Source organism: Glycine max, chromosome 8 (assembly GCF_000004515.6).
Source record: "Glycine max cultivar Williams 82 chromosome 8, Glycine_max_v4.0, whole genome shotgun sequence".
Classification (NCBI taxonomy): domain Eukaryota; kingdom Viridiplantae; phylum Streptophyta; class Magnoliopsida; order Fabales; family Fabaceae; genus Glycine; species Glycine max.
The window spans coordinates 10,825,402-10,843,984 of NC_038244.2; the positions used below are offsets into that span (position 1 = coordinate 10,825,402).

Here is an 18,583-nt window from a genome sequence, read left to right on the forward strand (position 1 = left end):
GCAAAAGCTACTTTTAGTGGCTTATGTCTCTTCGCAATTTTGACGTGAAAAAAAGAAGTAAAAAGACATGAATAAAAAACATGTGTCTAAACACAACATAAAACTCATAATAAATTTTAAAAAAACAAGAAAAGTCACGAGAACATGGATTGATTTTGTTTTAATCTATTACAATAGGGTTATAATTAATTACAATCATCTTTAAAAAATATACAATGTAGGGCTTATGACTTTTTATTTCTCTCCACACAATTTCATTATTAACCAAGTAATATCTCATGTCTTAGATAAAAAATATTTATTATTAATTTTATAAAATAAAAAATGTCATATGTATTAAAAAAAATCTAACATTTGACTTTTTTTTAAAAATATTTATTTTTTCTTTAAAATTATTTTAGAGTCCTCCCATCCATATATAAAGTGATAGGAATTGAATGAATGGATAAAGTTCAGATAGAGTACTCTAGTTTCTGTTCCACTTTCCCACCTAACGTTGGATTCATCTAAAGGTTGAACCCAGAATAAACCTTTCTCTCTCGTTTATGACAAAATGCAGAATGAATATTCATTCTCATCTTGCTTTGCAGGTTGATGAAGAAGTGGGTGGATGAGGCCGAGTAACTCTTGATGATGCGCAAGGGTACGTAGTTACGTGTTGTGAATGGTGAATCTGAAATTTACCGTACATGCCCTCTCTCTCCGCTTACACTTACCTGCTTTGTACCTTAACTAACCTTTCCTCCTTTCCTCCAATATCTTAATTTATTATAATATTTCCGTCTCCTGCTTTTGCCTAGTCATATTGAATTTGTACTTTGTTTTCCTTCTCCTTTTTTGAAGTCCAAATAACAAATGCAATAACTAGATAAATAATATATGAGTAAAGATTGAATAGAGAATGATTCAAAAAAAAATAAAAATGAACAAGTTTACAATATGCTAGGTGCTAAAACGAGAAGAATTCATTCATCTTCAATTCGTTTCATTTGCTTGCTCCTGTATGCAATTAAGCATGTGTGGAGGGAAATAAAGGTTATATTTTTTTTATTGTAATACTGATTTTTAATTATTTTAATAGTTAAGATATATGTGTTTGCAGCAAGCTGTAGTGTGGACCAAGTCATTCAAGTTTGGGAGTGATTGCGGAAATATCGGTGTACCTGTGTCTGACCCATACATTGCAATTATTGTACTCGTCATGATAAAACACCACCACCAGAGTACTTAGATAATATAACCCCTTTCTCACAAACACCACTTTTGGAAGCAAAGACAGACACTAGCTATTCGAATTTGAGTTCTCCCAAATAACTAGGATGATTTGGATAGCACTTTTTTTAGTTTCACTGGCTTTTCTGCGGTTATGGAGAAGCAATAAGAATGCAAAGAAATTACCACCTGGTCCAAAAGGGTTGCCAATTTTGGGAAGCCTTCACAAGTTGGGACCAAATCCTCATCGTGACCTGCACAAACTAGCCCAAAAATATGGACCTGTCATGCACTTACGTTTAGGTTTTGTGCCGACCATAGTTGTTTCTTCACCCAAATCTGCTGAATTGTTCCTCAAGACCCATGACCTTGTCTTTGCTAGTAGACCACGTTTCGTGGCGGATCAATACATCTCTTGGGGGCAGAGGAACTTAGGCTTTGCTGAATATGGTTCTTATTGGCGCAACATGCGCAAGATGTGCACATTGGAATTGCTAAGCCAATCCAAAATTAACTCCTTCAGACGCATGAGGGAAGAGGAGCTTGACCTTTTGATCAAGCTTGTAAGAGAGGCAGCCAATGATGGAGCTGCTGTTGATCTCAGTGTCAAGGTTGCAACACTCATTGCAGACATGTCTTGTAGAATGATTTTAGGAAAGAAGTACATGGACCAGGACATGTGTGGGAGAGGGTTCAAGGCTGTGATTCAAGAAGCAATGCGTTTATTAGCAACTCCTAACGTAGGAGATTACATTCCTTACATTGGTGCAATTGACCTTCAAGGCCTAACGAAGCGCTTCAAGGTACTTTACGAAATCTTCGATGACTTCTTCGAGAAAGTTATTGATGAGCACATGGAATCAGAGAAGGGAGAAGACAAGACCAAGGATTTTGTGGATGTCATGTTGGGCTTTTTAGGTACTGAAGAATCTGAATACCGCATTGAACGGTCCAATATCAAAGCTATATTGCTGGTATGAGAAATCATTATCACATCGTTGAGTATTTTTCCTATTATATATTTTTTAAAATTCAAGTCAGATACTTACATAGTAGTTACAATTATATGGCCATAGGAGAGAGGAAAAGGTACGACGGCGAAGGATCAAATGTCCTACATTAACATTGCATCCTAAAGTCCTAATTAACGACTTTGACTGATACAAATTTAGCTACTAGCTCGTTGGCCCTTTTTATTGATTTTTAGAACTTGCTGTCATATTATATGCTCACTCTTCTTTGGCACATAAAATTATTTATTTATTTTGCAAAGGATATGTTGGCTGGTTCAATGGATACTTCAGCTACAGCAATTGAGTGGACACTTTCAGAGCTACTAAAAAATCCAAGGGTGATGAAGAAACTCCAAATGGAATTGGAAACTGTGGTGGGTATGAAGAGGAAGGTGGGGGAATCGGACCTGGACAAGTTGAAGTATTTGGAGATGGTTGTAAAGGAAAGCATGAGGCTCCATCCAGTGGTACCATTGCTAATACCACACCAATCCACGGAAGATTGCATAGTCGGAGATTTTTTCATACCCAAAAAATCAAGGGTCATAATAAATGCATGGGCAATTATGAGAGACCCAAGTGCATGGGTTGAGGCAGAGAAGTTCTGGCCAGAGAGATTTGAAGGAAGCAACATAGATGTGAGAGGGCGTGACTTCGAGCTGATACCATTTGGGTCTGGCAGAAGGGCCTGTCCAGGATTGCAATTGGGCCTAATAACGGTTCGTCAAACAGTGGCCCAACTTGTGCATTGCTTTGATTGGAAGCTGCCCAATAACATGTTTCCAGATGATTTGGACATGACAGAGGCGTTCGGCCTCACAATGCCCAGGGCCAATCATCTGCATGCCATTCCTACGTATCGGCTTTCCAATTAAAGGGATTATTAGGGAAAGGAAAATTATGCATGTACAACATGTAGACATTCAGATAACGAGTTTTAATGGAGTATTTGTGTACTTTAAGTGTTGTCCAAATATAATTTGGTGAAACAGTTTCATGGTATGTGTTTAGGTTGATTTCAGTAAGATTTATTAGAAAATAAATTACCTTTTTCCTTCCTTATCTTTAATGTTGTGTTTGGTTGAAATGATGGGGAAAAATGGAAATAAAAGAAAAATATTAGAATTAGAGTAAAGTGTAGGAGGCATGGGATCCATATGAGACTCACAATTTTTTGACTATTTCTTTCCCCTCCCCTAAACCTAAGAAATTAGAAATAAGAATTATGTACCTCTGATTCTCAGTGGCTAAATAATCACATATGATATGAGTGATGGGATAAATGAACCTTTATTTGCAGGCTGGAGTTCTATATATGTAATTAAACTTGGATTACAATGGGGAGATTTTTTCTTATAAATATTGATATTTGGATACCTTTTTCATAAAAACTCCATTTGATATTCATAATTTTGTATCTATATTTTCTTATTACATCATGTTACCTGTTATCATAATTAATAAAAGCTCAATTTAATACTCATAACTTATACTTTTGCCATTATTATTACAGTTAGACTAAAATGACCAGACAATACTTTCACAAATGCGCCCACGTGAGTAGTGCCATTAGCAGAACTATTGTGTCAATAGCAATAACCGATAAATATCAAGGCTCATAGTGAATGCACGGGCAATTATGAGAGACCCAAGTGCATGGAGTGAGACAGAGAGATTTGAAGGAAGCAGCACAGATGTGAGAGCCTGAGAAGGCATGACTTCGAGCTGATACTATTTGGGTCTGGCAGAAGAAGGAGCTGTCCAGGAATGCAATTGGGCCCAATGATAAGCCCAAGCTCAATGACCAGGCAAAAATGAGTACAAGGCCCAAAAGAGTAATCACCACCCCAAGGCACCTAAAAGATTAGGTTTGAATAGCAGGGCAGTATGTTGGCTTAATTGTCAACAATGATATTCTGTTAGTAGTGGAGTATTTTCCAATTGGTTGAGTCTGTTACAATTTGGCTATATATATGTGGCCCTTAGTGAAAGGAATAAAACAAGCAGATATTTAGCAATTTCCCTCACCCAACCTTTGTATTGTTTTGATTGGAAGCTGCCAAATAACATGACTTGGACATGAAAGAGGACTTCGGACTCACAATGCCTAGGGCCAATCAAATACTGGTCATTCCAACTTATCCCCCTTCAATTCATGGTGAAAGTGATTAGGACAATCGATACAGCGATAGTCGATAGATGCCGATTAACACTTACGGAGAGAAAGAGAAAAAAGAATCATTATCATAGGTTATAATATAATTGAAAAAAAAGGATAAAACAAAATTATAGATGTTAATAGAATGTTTTTTATGTTGAGATATTCATAACTATCCTTTTATTGTTGTTGATCGAAAATGAAAAATATGCAAACATTCTCACGTCATTTGTAAGAAGATATAATAAATGGAACAAGAGTAATAAAAAATATAATAAAGTTCTACTTTACATAGAAAAAGATTAAAACATTTAATAAATATTAAAAAAGCAGAATAAAATATAAAAAAATTAGAAGTTAAAGGTTGAAAAGCACTGCTTAAAATAATATCTTAAAAAATATTACAAATTAATAAGATCATACAAATCTTTTAATAACTATTAAAAAAAGTAAAAGCTAATTGACAAACATTCATAAAAATAATATACGTTAAATTATAATTTTTCACTCTTAGTTTTTCAAATGCATCATTTTGGTTTTCTTAATTTTTAATTATAAAATTTGGTCTTTCTAATTTATAAATTGACGATTTTAGTCATTTTGGTAGATTATTAACTAATAATTTTAATTATTAGAGATATTCAATTAATTATAATTTAAATAAAAATTATTAATTGTTAAATTTTTTTAATAAAAGATTATTATTCTTAATGTGATGCAGTTGTCCGTGGAGTTTTGTGTGATAATAACAGTGAAAAAGATGTTTGTGGAGAAGAGGAGGAGAACAATGTTGTGGAGAATTAAAATTATTAATGATTTTTATTTTTATTTTTTAATAATTAATATTTTAATTAATTTATAATTAAATTAATAACTTAATTAATTATAATTATCTATTAATAATTTATAAAAAAATCAAAATAATCCATTTATAAAATTAAGATAACCAAATGTTACAATTAAAATTTAGGAGGATCAAAATTATAAATTAAAAAAATTAGAGCGATTAAAATTATAATTTAACTTATAATATATACGAAGGATTAAAAGTTATGCTGAAACATAATCTTTAAAATTTGAATGTGACTGATGCCATAAAAATTCAATTAGCACTTTTGATTTTTTTTTAGGGAACAATTTTGAATTATTGCCTAACAAAATACATTATTGCAAGATTAGCTTTAATTATATAATTATGAACGTTTTTTTAACAAATATAATTTTTTTTAGAGGAACAATAATTATATCATTTCATTTATAGTGTGGAAAATAATAAGTGAGAGAATATAATTAAAAATATGAGAGTTAGCATAAAATTTTAAAGTCTTTATTAAATTATGAGTTATAAGATTAACTTATCTTTTAATAAAATTCACTCTAGAATTTAAGATAGTAGTTAAATTTCAACAAATATAATTATGAACGTCAGTTAGTGGTATAATCATAATTAAGGTTGTGTCTTGATCTCCTTTAGATATTTGGTCATCATCAATCATATCACTCTTTCCAATATCTTTTCACTAAATTAATTTTTTTAAGCACCAAGCTAATATCTTAAATCTGCAGAAATGTCAGATTAAAATTCTTTGAAGTGTGTTTCACGGATAAAAATATTGATTTCCGAGAAGGTAACATGTGAATATTTTTATGTTTGTTATAAACTTTGAAAAATGATTCTCGAATAATAATCAACAGTTTGTTTAAATTTATTTTTTTAAAAAAACAAATATTTTTAATAATATAAATATATTTTTAAGAAGTAAATTCTATTCCTTCTTTAAAAATATTTTTTAGAAAATACTTATTTTAATAATTTTTAAAATTTAAACAAACTACGTTGTTAAATCCAAGGAATGTTTTAAAACTTTCATTTCTGCTCTACTTTCCTATATTTTTATTAGTATGAAGAAGAATGAACAAGTAATATTCCTATGAGAACAAGGGAACTCATTTCCTAGAATACTAGTAACTTTCTTTTTCATATAATTTATTAAATTTTTAATTATAAAATATAAAATTAAGGGCACAGATTTTAAATAGTTAAAAATACAACTAGAGTGAATCCAAATCCGTATTTTCATAAAGCGGTGAAATTGTTGAAGTTGAAAACGTGGTCTGACAACTAGTACGAGATTTTTCTATGTACGTTTTCTAAGCACTTTCTGGAACTCAATACATATTCCTTCATTGGTTCTGTATAAGCCCAATTAGCAATCAGCAAAATAGCTTGAATGATTTGGATAGTAGCAATTTTTGTAGTTTCTCTTACTTACCTGTGTCTATGGAGAAGAAGCAAGAAAAAGGGAAAGAGATTACCACCTGGTCCAAAAGGGTTGCCAATTTTGGGAAACCTTCACAAGTTGGGGTCAAATCCTCATCGTGATCTGCATGAACTAGCCCAGAAATATGGACCTGTCATGTACTTGCGCTTAGGATTTGTGCCAGCCATAATTGTTTCTTCACCCCAAGCAGCTGAACTGTTCCTCAAGACCCATGATCTTGTCTTTGCTGGTAGACCACCTCATGAAGCTGCAAAGTATATGGCTTGGGAGCAGAAGAACTTGGCTTTTGGTGAATATGGTTCTTACTGGCGCAACGTGCGCAAGATGTGCACATTGGAGTTGCTAAGCCAAACCAAAATTAACTCCTTCAGACCCATGAGGGAAGAGGAACTTGACCTATTGATCAAGAATCTAAGAGGGGCATCCAATGATGGAGCTGTTGTTGATCTCAGTGCCAAGGTTGCAACACTCAGTGCAGACATGTCTTGTAGAATGATTTTAGGGAAGAAGTACATGGACCAGGACTTGGATCAGAAGGGGTTCAAGGCTGTGATGCAAGAGGTGTTGCACTTAGCAGCAGCTCCTAACATAGGGGATTACATTCCTTACATTGGTAAACTTGACCTTCAAGGGCTAATCAGGCGTATGAAGACACTGCGCAGAATCTTTGATGAATTCTTTGACAAAATTATTGATGAGCATATTCAATCAGACAAGGGAGAAGTCAATAAGGGGAAGGATTTTGTGGATGCCATGTTGGACTTCGTTGGTACCGAAGAATCTGAATACCGCATTGAACGCCCCAATATCAAAGCCATATTGCTGGTAAGAGAAATCATTATCACATCGTTGAGTATTTTTCCTATTATATATTTTTTAAAATTCAAGTCAGATGATGCTTACATAGTAGTTCCAATTATATGACATGACAGTGAAGGATGAAATGTCCTACATTAACATTGCGTCCCAATTATTAAGGACTTTGACTCGTTGTTCCTTTTTATTGATTTTTAGAACTTGCTGTCATATTATATGTTCACTCTTTATTGGTGTTAAAGTTATACTTTTATAACTAAGTTGGTTTATAAGATAGGACTTAATAAATAAGTTGATTTCTTAATTTTTAGGAGTACATTTGTCCATGTCATGTTACTGTCTATGTTTAGATGCTTATTTTTTTGTCTTTTATATTGACTATTTATTTATTATACTGATAAATAAATTAAGTTATTATTTTTATTTCTGATCGTATTATCAAATTTATCATCCCTTTGTTTCTCTTTGATTCTCTCATGAAAAAATCAACAATGGGCACATATATGTCTTTATTTTGCATAGGATATGTTAGTTGGTTCAATAGATACTTCAGCTACAGCAATTGAGTGGACAATTTCAGAGCTACTCAAGAATCCAAGGGTGATGAAGAAACTCCAAAGGGAATTGGAAACTGTGGTGGGTATGAAGAGGAAGGTGGGGGAATCAGACCTGGACAAGTTGAAGTATTTGGAGATGGTTGTAAAGGAAGGCTTGAGGCTCCATCCAGTGGCACCGTTACTATTACCACACCACTCGAGGGAAGATTGCATGGTTGGAGAATATTTCATACCTAAAAATTCAAGGGTGATAGTAAATGCATGGACAATTATGAGAGACCCAAGTGCTTGGGATGAGGCAGAGAAGTTCTGGCCAGAGAGATTTGAGGGAAGCAACATAGATGTGAGAGGGAAAGACTTCCGGTTCTTACCTTTTGGGTCTGGCAGAAGGGTCTGTCCAGGATTGCAATTGGGCCTAAACACAGTTCTCCTAACAGTGGCCCAACTGGTGCATTGCTTTGATTGGAAGCTACCAAATAACATGTTGCCATGTGAATTAGACATGACAGAGGAGTTTGGCCTCTCAATGCCTAGAGCAAATCATCTACTTGTCATTCCAACATATTATCGCCTTCATGATCAAAGTTGTTAGAAGTCCACGTGGGGTTCATATGAATAAGATGCACTGGATAATAAACTACCCTTTCTCTTTCCTTTCTTATCATCATCAATGTCTCTATCATTGAAAAAATTGGTTTTTGTTGTTTATGCGAAACTGTTACGCCATTCGTGACGATTTGAAAATAGAGGAATATTATTTTAACATCGTTTTCTCGCAACTTCATAAGGAAACAGATAAGTTGTAAACAAAATAATAATAATAATATAGTTAATATAAGATAAAGTCAATAATTTATTTGATGGGTACCAAATATTGGGAGAACTTCTTCCTTTACTAACACGTCTTTCAATTTTCACTCGATTATAGTAAACAAGTTCAAAATGATCACATAATACGGAAAATATGTTTGTATACGGAAAGATTTTTAATTTTAGCCGGTCAAGTCAAAGCAAATTTATTGAAATTATCGTCATGCATGACAAGGTTTCCCTTTGATTTAATATTATTTTTGTAGGCTAATTTGTGAGGGGGTAACAAATACTATATTTATTAGGTGACACAATTTAGTCAAATTATGCACATATTTTTTCGTCATTTATATGGTGCTCAAACTTTCTACTTTTATCGGATGTACGATTTTATCTCACACGTGTAATTCAACATTTTCTGGACATGCTCGAACCTCAATCCTATCTTTGATTATGTTAATGTAACATGAATTAACAATTTAATCCCTGGAAATTACTCGAATGTCAGGATCTGCATCAGAAAAATTAATAGTTAAATTATAGACCAATAAGAAAGATATCAGAAGTAAAAATAGGAAATATGTATATATCTACGAGAACTGAAGATTAGGAACTTTCCCTGTTTCACATAATATTCTTAAAGTTACTTGCAAATAGTTCAGCATTAGCAAACTTCATTAGTGTAATCAATATCCTGAAATTAAAATTGTTAATTCATGTCACATTAACAGAATGAAAGATAGGTTTGAGGTCTGAGGATGTTGTGCAGAAAACACGTGCAATCATCATACTGAAACAAGAACGAGTTCCACAAATCAACCCCTCCAAACCTGCAAATTTGCTAAAAGACCCCTTTATACATTGGTTAGGCTCAAACACTTGGAAACCGTAATAAATGCTGTTCAAGGTTTTTAAAGAACAACCGACTACATATGATATTCTCAACAAGCATGCTTCATGCTGAAGCATTATAATTACACAATGAAATATAAAATTATATTAAAACGACTTTAAAATCGTAAATAATAAAAAAAATTATTTAATTATAACTATTATTTGAACGATTTTAAGATTGTAAGTTATAAAAAGTATTAATTATAATTATTTTTAATTTTAAAAGAATTAAACAATAAAATATAAAATTATAATTAAAATGACTTTAAAATCATTCAGAATTAATTTAAAAATAAAAAAATTAATCACGAGTTTGAAATGGTGAAAATTTATGACTTTATATAAGTAATTAAAAAAATTAAAATTGTTTAATTTTTTATGACTTCATTATGAAAAAAATAAAATAAAAACGTAAATCTTTTTACGTTTTCATTTTCAAGCAAATTTTTTTACTACTTACTCAAATGATTAATTAAAAAAATATCCCAATTTGATAAATTTCAAATGGAATTACCTGCTTTTCCTCAAAACCCACGTTCATGCAACATTTGTTTTTCTCTTTCTCTTGAACACATGCATGAATTGAAATAGAAGAAATTCTAAGCCGGTACTAAACTAATCCAGCACCCTCCAAAAGCCACCAAAACCGTTTCACTTGAATCAATATTTAAAACAATGAAATCTTCATCAGGCCTCTGCCAAGAAACATGTAGAGATTAGTCGGACAATAATGATCCCATGCCACCTAATAATTTGTGGTGCGGCTAGCATGTGCCAAAATTCAACAAAACATGCAGAAAACCAAAGAATTATCTTGTGCAGAAGTCATTCATGTCGGCGTATTTTTTTCTGACCCATAAAATTCAAAGTAGTATCTTGTGGCGTACTTAATCTGACCCATAAATAGCAGTTGTTGTACTACGCTTAATGATACTTACAACAAAACCACGGTTTCTCACAAACACTAGTTCTGTGTAAGCCCAGTTGTTTTTCTCCGAAATTGCTAGGATGATTTGGATAGCAGCTTTTTTAGTTTCTCTTGCTTTTCTGTGGTTATGGATAAGCAACAAGAATGCAAAGAAATTACCACCTGGTCCCATAGGGTTGCCAATTTTGGGAAGCCTTCACAAGTTGGGTGCAAATCCTCATCGTGGCCTGCACCAACTAGCCCAAAAATATGGACCTATCATGCACTTACGCTTAGGTTTTGTGCCCACCATAGTTATTTCTTCCCCCCAAGCTGCTGAACTGTTCCTCAAGACCCATGACCTTGTCTTTGCTAGTAGACCACCCCATGAAGCTATAAAGTACATTGCTTGGGAGCAGAGGAACTTGGGATTTGCTGAATATGGTTCTTACTGGCGCAACATGCGCAAGATGTGCACATTGGAATTGCTTAGCCAAACCAAAATTAACTCCTTCAGAATCGTGAGAGAAGAAGAACTTGACCTATCCATCAAGCTTCTAAGAGAGGCATCCAATGATGGAGCTGCTGCTGTTGATATCAGTGCCAAGGTTGCAAGAATCAGTGCAGACGTGGCTTGTAGAATGGTCTTGGGAAAGAAGTACATGGACCAGGACTTGGATGAGAAGGGGTTTAAGGCTGTGGTGCAAGAGGTAATGCACTTACTAGCAACTCCTAACATAGGTGATTACATTCCTTACATTGGTAAACTTGACCTTCAAGGGCTAATCAAGCGTATGAAGGCGGTTCGCAAAATCTTTGATGAATTCTTTGACAAAATTATTGATGAGCATATTCAATCAGACAAGGGACAAGACAATAAGGTGAAGGATTTTGTGGATGTCATGTTGGGCTTTGTTGGTAGCGAGGAATATGAATACCGTATTGAACGGCCCAATATCAAAGCTATATTGCTGGTAAAGGGAATGACAGTTTTGCAATATTCTTTCCTCATACATTTCCTTTTTCCATTTAAAAGTTGTGTACTTAACTAATAATTAGTATAGCTGCAAGTGCATAGCTAGTTGTCTCTGTTCTCACTTCTACATGCATGTTTCTTTTACACTCTCATGCAGGATATGCTGTTGGGTTCAATGGATACTTCGGCTACAGTAATTGAGTGGACACTTTCAGAGCTCCTAAAGAATCCACGGGTGATGAAGAAAGTCCAAATGGAGTTGGAAACTGTGGTGGGTATGCAGAGGAAGGTGAAGGAATCAGACTTGGACAAGTTGGAGTATTTGGATATGGTTATAAAGGAAAACATGAGGCTCCATCCAGTGGCACCGTTACTAATACCACACCAATCGAGGGAAGATTGCATGGTTGGAGATTTTTTCATACCAAGAAAATCAAGAGTGGTAATAAATGCATGGGCAATTATGAGAGACTCAAGTGTATGGAGTGAGGCAGAGAAGTTCTGGCCAGAGAGATTTGAAGGAAGCAACATAGATGTGAGAGGGCATGACTTCCAGTTTATACCATTCGGGTCTGGCAGAAGGGCCTGTCCAGGAATGCAAATGGGTCTAACAATGGTTCGACTAACAGTGGCACAACTTGTGCATTGTTTTCATTGGAAACTGCCGAGTGACATGTTGCCAGATCACTTGGACATGACAGAAGAGTTCGGCCTCACTATGCCAAGGGCCAATCATCTACTTGCCGTTCCAACTTATCGGCTTCACACTGCAAGTGATTAGGAGAAAGAAAAAAGGTGGTAGCAACATTGTATGTTATGTTTGCTGGGGTGGATTTGGATAAGATTCACAAGAAAATAAACTACACCTTCCCTTTTTTTTTTTTTTTTTTTCTGAAATAAGCTCATTTCATTTGTGTGTAACTAAAATCTTGAATACAAGGTGATATGTACTAAAAAAATATGGTGACTAACATAGAATTGCGGCTACCTAACTAGAAAGGTGAGCAACTCAATTAGCTTGCTCCTACCAAAAACTTAAAACCAAAGTTTGGATCAGAATTTAATCTATGTTTACACATTTATAAAATAACACGTAACTGAGTATGAGGAAAATATCCGCCAAAGTAGCATCAACAACACCTTTATAGATGCGTAATAAACTAGTCCAGATCTATAGATACGTAAAAGTACCGAATTTCTGTGAACTAGTGGAGAACATGTACTAGACCTATGGCCTTTGCTTCAGAAGGTTGGAAAGCTCCAATAAACTAAGAAGATTTTGCTATAATGAACTCACATTTGTCATTTCTAATACAAATCCCTGTACCAAAACACTGTCTTGGGCCTCAAACACAATTGCATCGACATTGCATTTTACTACTGTTGATTTTTGCCATCGTTCATGTTGTCTGACATTCGTCCTTAAACTTAAGGAACTCATCATTTAGGTGTTTACATAATTATGATCATATTTTATAGATAATTAGATTATAAGTGAGTATTATAAATATAATTATAACTAATTTTTTAAATATAAGTATAATTTAATATAACTAATTATTATTTTTAAAATACGAATATATGAATAAACTAGTTATATCATTAATTATATAACAAGTTATATATAAATTGATTATATAACTAGTTATAGATGAATAAAAATAAGTTATTTGAAATAATTATTTTTATATAATTAGTTATATAAAATTAGGTATAGTTATAGTTATTTTTTTAATCCTACTTAAACTCTGATTTTTCTTTTTATTTCCTACTCATTCAGCAAGTAGTTGTGCTTCTGCTGCACCTTCCCACACCTTCTCATTCCGCGGCCACCATAGCACCCAGAACATCATAATAGCTACCTCGCACAATTTCTTGGCAAAACTGCAACCATCAGATATTGATCAGCAATGCCAGTCATTCTCAATATTATTTTCATAGAAAGCAACCAAAGCACAACAGTTTGGCCACTCCACTCATTTAGTTTGAAGCCTCTGTCTTGTTTCTTGAAGTATAAATGTGAAATGAAGTCTCGCATCGAATTAAAGTAAAAAAGTTGAATACCATATAAATGAGGAGGAGATCCAAAAACTTGAACCTTAGGATTTTGGGTTATAATGTGGTGTAAGTTGATTGATTTAAATTTCTCGGATCTTAACCAAGAAAGATAAAGAGAAAAAATAACCGGAAAAAATAAATTGCATAAATTTCAAACCACTAGATGAGTTGCATCATGCATGAACGATAATTACACGAGTACTGTCACGCCATTCGTAAAGACTTGTGGTTATTTGTGTTATAATAATCCATCTCATAACTTTATAATAAGGAAAGAGATAGAACGTAGACGGAAAAATAAGAAATAAGATAGTTAACTAATATAACGAAGAAATTTCCATTGAGAAAGGAATATATATATATTATAGGTTTAAATATATTATTTTATCTTTGTAATATACTCCTTATATAGTTTTAATTCCTATAAAAAAAATTCAGTATTGGTTCCTATAAAATTTCATTTTACGATTTTAACCATTATCAGTTTGTCACTATTTATCCGTGACATGACAATCATCTATTAAATAATAGACTTCACATTTTTTAAAATAATAAGGACATAGATGAATATCTTTGAATATAAGAGGGGCCTTTATCAAAAGTTTATACTTTTATAAAGACAAAACAAATAACATCAGGGACTTTTATAGAAACCAAAACAGGAAGAAAAAAATGTTCAAAATGATCGTCATGCATGATGACAAAGTTTCTAAATTTTATGCTACCGAATCAGAGCAAACTTATTGAAATGATCGTCATGCATGATGACAAAGTTTGCCTTTGATTAAAATTAGTCTGTTAGTGGGCTAAATTGTCTGAGGGTGATAAAAATTAACAAATAATTTACTAATCCGCCAACACAGCTCTCCAATCGCAGTCTCTTTCTTTGCATATATATCTTCACTCCCATTCACATTCAAAAATCTCCTCTGAATAAGCTAGTAGTCCTTTTTTAGAACGGGAAGTCAGACCATCTAGCATATCATATATGTACAAGGTTTCAGGGTGATCCCTATCCTCAACTGTAAATATAGTAGGTTTTCCATTTACTTGAATAATACTTTGCCCGGGAGATTTCCTGACTTGAAGATATTTCATATTTCTTCTAATAGCTGCAACTCCTTCCCACATTTCAGCTGATGCATATATGTTAGCCATCTCCACGTATGGAACTGCCACTTGGGGCTCCAATTCAAATAGCTGTTCAGACACATACTTGCCCATCTCCATCTTACCATGAAGTTTGCAAGCAGAGAGCAATGCACTCCATATTCCAGAATCAGGTTCAAAAGGCATACTTTTAATAATTTCTAAAGCTTCTCTGAGATGTCCTTTACGACCAAGAAGATCAACCATACAAGAATAATGATCTATACCAGGGTTTATGCCATACTTTTGAGTCATCATGTTGAAGCACTCCAATCCTCTTTCTACTAAACCTCCATGTGCACAAGCTTGGAGAACAGCAAGAAATGTTATGTGGTTTGGTTTCATTCCCATTTCTAACATCATAAAAAATAACTCCAAGGCATCTTTAACGTCTCCATTCAATGCACAAGCAGTAATCATGGTTGTCCAGGAGACGACAGTTCTGTTAGCCATGGTGTAGAAAAGCTCCTTAGCATCATTAAAACCTCCACACTTGGCATACATGTCAATTAGTGCGTTACAAACTACAACATTATCTTTCAACCCGTTGTTAATAGAGTAATTGTCAATCCATTTTCCAAGTTCAAGCGCCCCTGTCTGGCCACAACCTGAAATCAAAGCAAGCACAGTAACCAAATCTGGTTTCTCACCAGCAGCTTCCATTGCATTAAACAAGGTCATTGCCTCACTCATATATCCTTTCTCAGCATATGCACTAATCATTACAGTCCATGAAACACAAGTCTTGTCAGACATGCCATTAAACAAAAATCTTGCAGAATGAACATCCCCGCACTTTGAATACATACAAATGAGAGTATTCACCACACATACATCAGAATCACAACCCAACTTGACTCCATGAGAATGTACTAGCAAACCATGAAATAGTGCCTTAGGTTGCATGCACGATGAAAGCAAATTGAGAATTGTGCTAATGTCTGGGGAAAAGCCACCATCTAGCATCCCTTTGTAACAATTAACAGCCTTGACATGCTTCTCAAAATTCGCATATGCAGCAATCATTGAATTCCAGGACACAACAGACCTCAGACCAGAGTTAATTTCATCAAACAGAGTCTCTGCCGAGCACAAGTTACCACACTTGGAATATGCAGCAATCAAAGTGTTAGCCACAGAAACATCCATATGTACACCAATCCGAATCCCAAAGGAATAAACTGCACCCAAAGATGTCAGACTTTTCACACGCAAAATCGAATCAATGAGTAGCAAGACAGTGACTGCGTCGGGACGAATTCCAGAAAGCCTCATGTGACGTAGAAGACAAGACAGCCTATCAAGGAAGCCAGACTGAGCAAATCCCAACAGCATTGCATTCCAAGAAGCAATGTCCCTGACGGGCATTTCAACAAACACGTTGTGTGCATCCTCCAACCGACCACACTTGACATACATATCAACCGTTGCGGTTTGCACGAAAATGTTGGACTGAAAGCATGATTTGAGGACGTGGGCATGGATGATTTGAGAGTTCCTGAGATGGGAAAGTTTGGCACATGCTTTTAAGACGAAGGGAAAGGTTGAGTTGTTGGGTGTGATGCCACTTTGCTTCATCTGGCGGAAGAGAATAAGGGCGTTTTGGGCATGGCCCTGATTGACAAGGTGTCTGAAGTTGGAGTTCCACGTGAAAAGGGTTGAGAAACGGTTGATGCATGGAGTCACACCACAATAATGGGTTACCATTTCTCATCCCTATAGAAATTTAGTTGGCAACACAAAAGAAAACAAGATCTCATCAATGGTATCGCGCTTCGCACCCTTGTTTGCTACACCCTTAAAAATGGCTCCAATACTATTTTCCGAAAAAAATGTTTCAAGAACACCATTATAATAAAGAGGGAAAAAAGAGTGATAAATATAGGTATTATAGAATTTATAATTCGATAAGAGACAGAAAAAAAATTATAGATGTGTAATACCGTGTTTAAAATAAGTTAGTGTTTTTGAAACGATAGAAATTACATACCGTATTAGGAATTAAGGTTTATAATACTCATTTACCATTATTTTTTCTTCTTCTTAAAAAGCACATACTTAAAAAGAAATAAGAGATATTTAAAAAAAAAACTCTATCAATGGATAAGATAAATTTTTGTTTTATACGATTAAAATTTATTACAAATAAATAATTTTAAATATATAAATTATATTATAATTTAAATTCTTAATAAATAAGTATTTAGAACGTATAAATTATATTTTATATTTGTGATAAACAACTTATGTTTTGTTACAAGATTTTTAATTGATAAAAAAATTTAAAATTTAATTTAGAAATAAGAAGGAAAATGATAAATTGAATAGATAAGAGTTAATAAAAAGTCTAGATATGAGCATCATCAACTATTTAAATTCTTAAGATTGTTTCGTTCAACAAAAAAAAAAAAAAATCCTTAAGATTGTTGTTGTTTCACGACCAACAACAAAAACCACGAACCAATTGCACTAAGGATTAACTCGCATAATGTTCAAATCTTCCAAGTTACAAGGGGAGCAAAAATGGATTTGCATTGCAACAAGTAAACTTGACCCATTCTCGTGTACTTGAGCTCAATCTTCTCACTAACTACAAAATCCAAACACAAGATAACTTATAAAGATTTAAAAAAATTTAATCTCAAGTGAGACTTGAACTTTTGAAATAGGTCAAATAATACATTTTATATAAACTTTGGAAACGGTGGAGGGTAGTAGGTGGTTTGGGTTCAAGAACGTGGCAAATCTCTACTTTTACATGGGATCTCTTCTGACCTCTGTTGGCTGGCATGGCTTTATATATAATTTTCATGTGAGAAAACACCAAGATGATCCAACCTAGTTCTTGAGGATCGAGCTTTCTTGCCGTGGAATCCGGGGACAGGTCAAAGGAGAATGCTGAAACACCCTTTCATTGAATATCAATAAATATTATCAACTATCGACATCGTGTCAGCGTGAATTTTCGAAACCTCAATTCTTTGTTATATAAAAGACACTATAACTAGCTACTCCTTTCTACTTTGCCATATCAGTTATCACATATATATTATATAGTCTATAGAGCTTTGGAATAGGCTAGATAGGTCCAATAATATTACAAATATCCAATGAGACTATTGATGCCTGCTGCTTTGTTTCTATTTCTGATGTTTAGCTTCAATGTGATATGTGTTTTTCAAGGGGAAGCACTTATCAGCGAAGGAGTTGTGGCTTCTGGGAGTTCTGCTACTATTGTGAGTTTTAATCTCTCATCTTCATCTACCTCTTGATATTATTGTTGTTGGATGATTTATTTTTTTGAATCATTTTTTTATTCATGTTATTGGTTGATTGTAATTAATTATGGAAGTAAACTAGATACAATTGTAATGAAATTAACTCATAAATTGTCTAACAAATAATGGTGAAATAAAATAGAGATGTGAATAGGGTTAGCGATCAAAGTTTTTATTTTTTGCAGTAACTAGATTAATTTTAACTATGCAGGCAGGTGGCTGTGAAAAGCAAAGGGGTGAATGCAAGGAAGAAAGTGGTGAGTCACAAGAAAGTGTTTTCGAGAATGAAGACTATGTCTATACCAACTCCTTGCCTTAGATGATGCTCTAGTTTTGCTTCGTCGGTTGTCTTGTGTTAACGTTGTTGAATCCATTGCAGCTTGTCTAAATCCAAAGCTAGCCACATTGGCGATTGTAAAGGATCTATAACTTTTATTTATTGTTTACTGTTTTATAACATTAGCTGATAATTG

The 18,583-nt window shown here is 33.9% G+C and overlaps 4 protein-coding genes across 6 annotated transcripts; 3 read left to right on the forward strand and 1 right to left on the reverse strand.

Moving 5' to 3' along the window:
* The first annotated feature begins 431 nt into the window (after positions 1-431).
* Positions 432-3,287, forward strand: LOC100781072 (cytochrome P450 71AU50). Of its 2 annotated transcripts, XM_003531326.4 has the most exons (4): positions 432-512; positions 591-643; positions 1,103-2,186; positions 2,486-3,287. In XM_003531326.4, the coding sequence occupies exons 3-4, from the start codon at positions 1,320-1,322 to the stop codon at positions 3,098-3,100; spliced, it is 1,482 nt and encodes a 493-aa protein (XP_003531374.1). In that variant the 5' UTR covers positions 432-512; positions 591-643; positions 1,103-1,319; the 3' UTR covers positions 3,101-3,287. The 2 variants fall into 2 exon arrangements, with proteins under 2 accessions (XP_003531374.1, XP_040874102.1); XM_041018168.1 differs by having other exon boundaries at positions 507-643.
* A 3,160-nt stretch (positions 3,288-6,447) lies between these two features.
* Positions 6,448-8,764, forward strand: LOC100796116 (cytochrome P450 71AU50). The gene is made up of 2 exons (XM_003532798.5): positions 6,448-7,490; positions 8,004-8,764. The coding sequence occupies exons 1-2, from the start codon at positions 6,615-6,617 to the stop codon at positions 8,628-8,630; spliced, it is 1,503 nt and encodes a 500-aa protein (XP_003532846.1). The 5' UTR covers positions 6,448-6,614; the 3' UTR covers positions 8,631-8,764.
* A 1,770-nt stretch (positions 8,765-10,534) lies between these two features.
* On the forward strand, positions 10,535-12,500 carry LOC100781617 (cytochrome P450 71AU50). Of its 2 annotated transcripts, none has more exons than XM_006585243.4 (2): positions 10,535-11,359; positions 11,783-12,500. In XM_006585243.4, exons 1-2 carry the CDS (start codon positions 10,751-10,753, stop codon positions 12,404-12,406), a joined length of 1,233 nt encoding a protein of 410 aa, XP_006585306.1. In that variant the 5' UTR covers positions 10,535-10,750; the 3' UTR covers positions 12,407-12,500. The 2 variants fall into 2 exon arrangements, with proteins under 2 accessions (XP_006585306.1, XP_003531375.1); XM_003531327.5 differs by having other exon boundaries at positions 10,555-11,623.
* A 1,796-nt stretch (positions 12,501-14,296) lies between these two features.
* Positions 14,297-16,865, reverse strand: LOC100796644 (pentatricopeptide repeat-containing protein At4g19191, mitochondrial). Its single transcript, XM_003532799.5, has one exon. The coding sequence runs from the start codon at positions 16,537-16,539 to the stop codon at positions 14,584-14,586; it is 1,956 nt and encodes a 651-aa protein (XP_003532847.1). The 5' UTR covers positions 16,540-16,865; the 3' UTR covers positions 14,297-14,583.
* Positions 16,866-18,583: the final 1,718 nt, after the last annotated feature.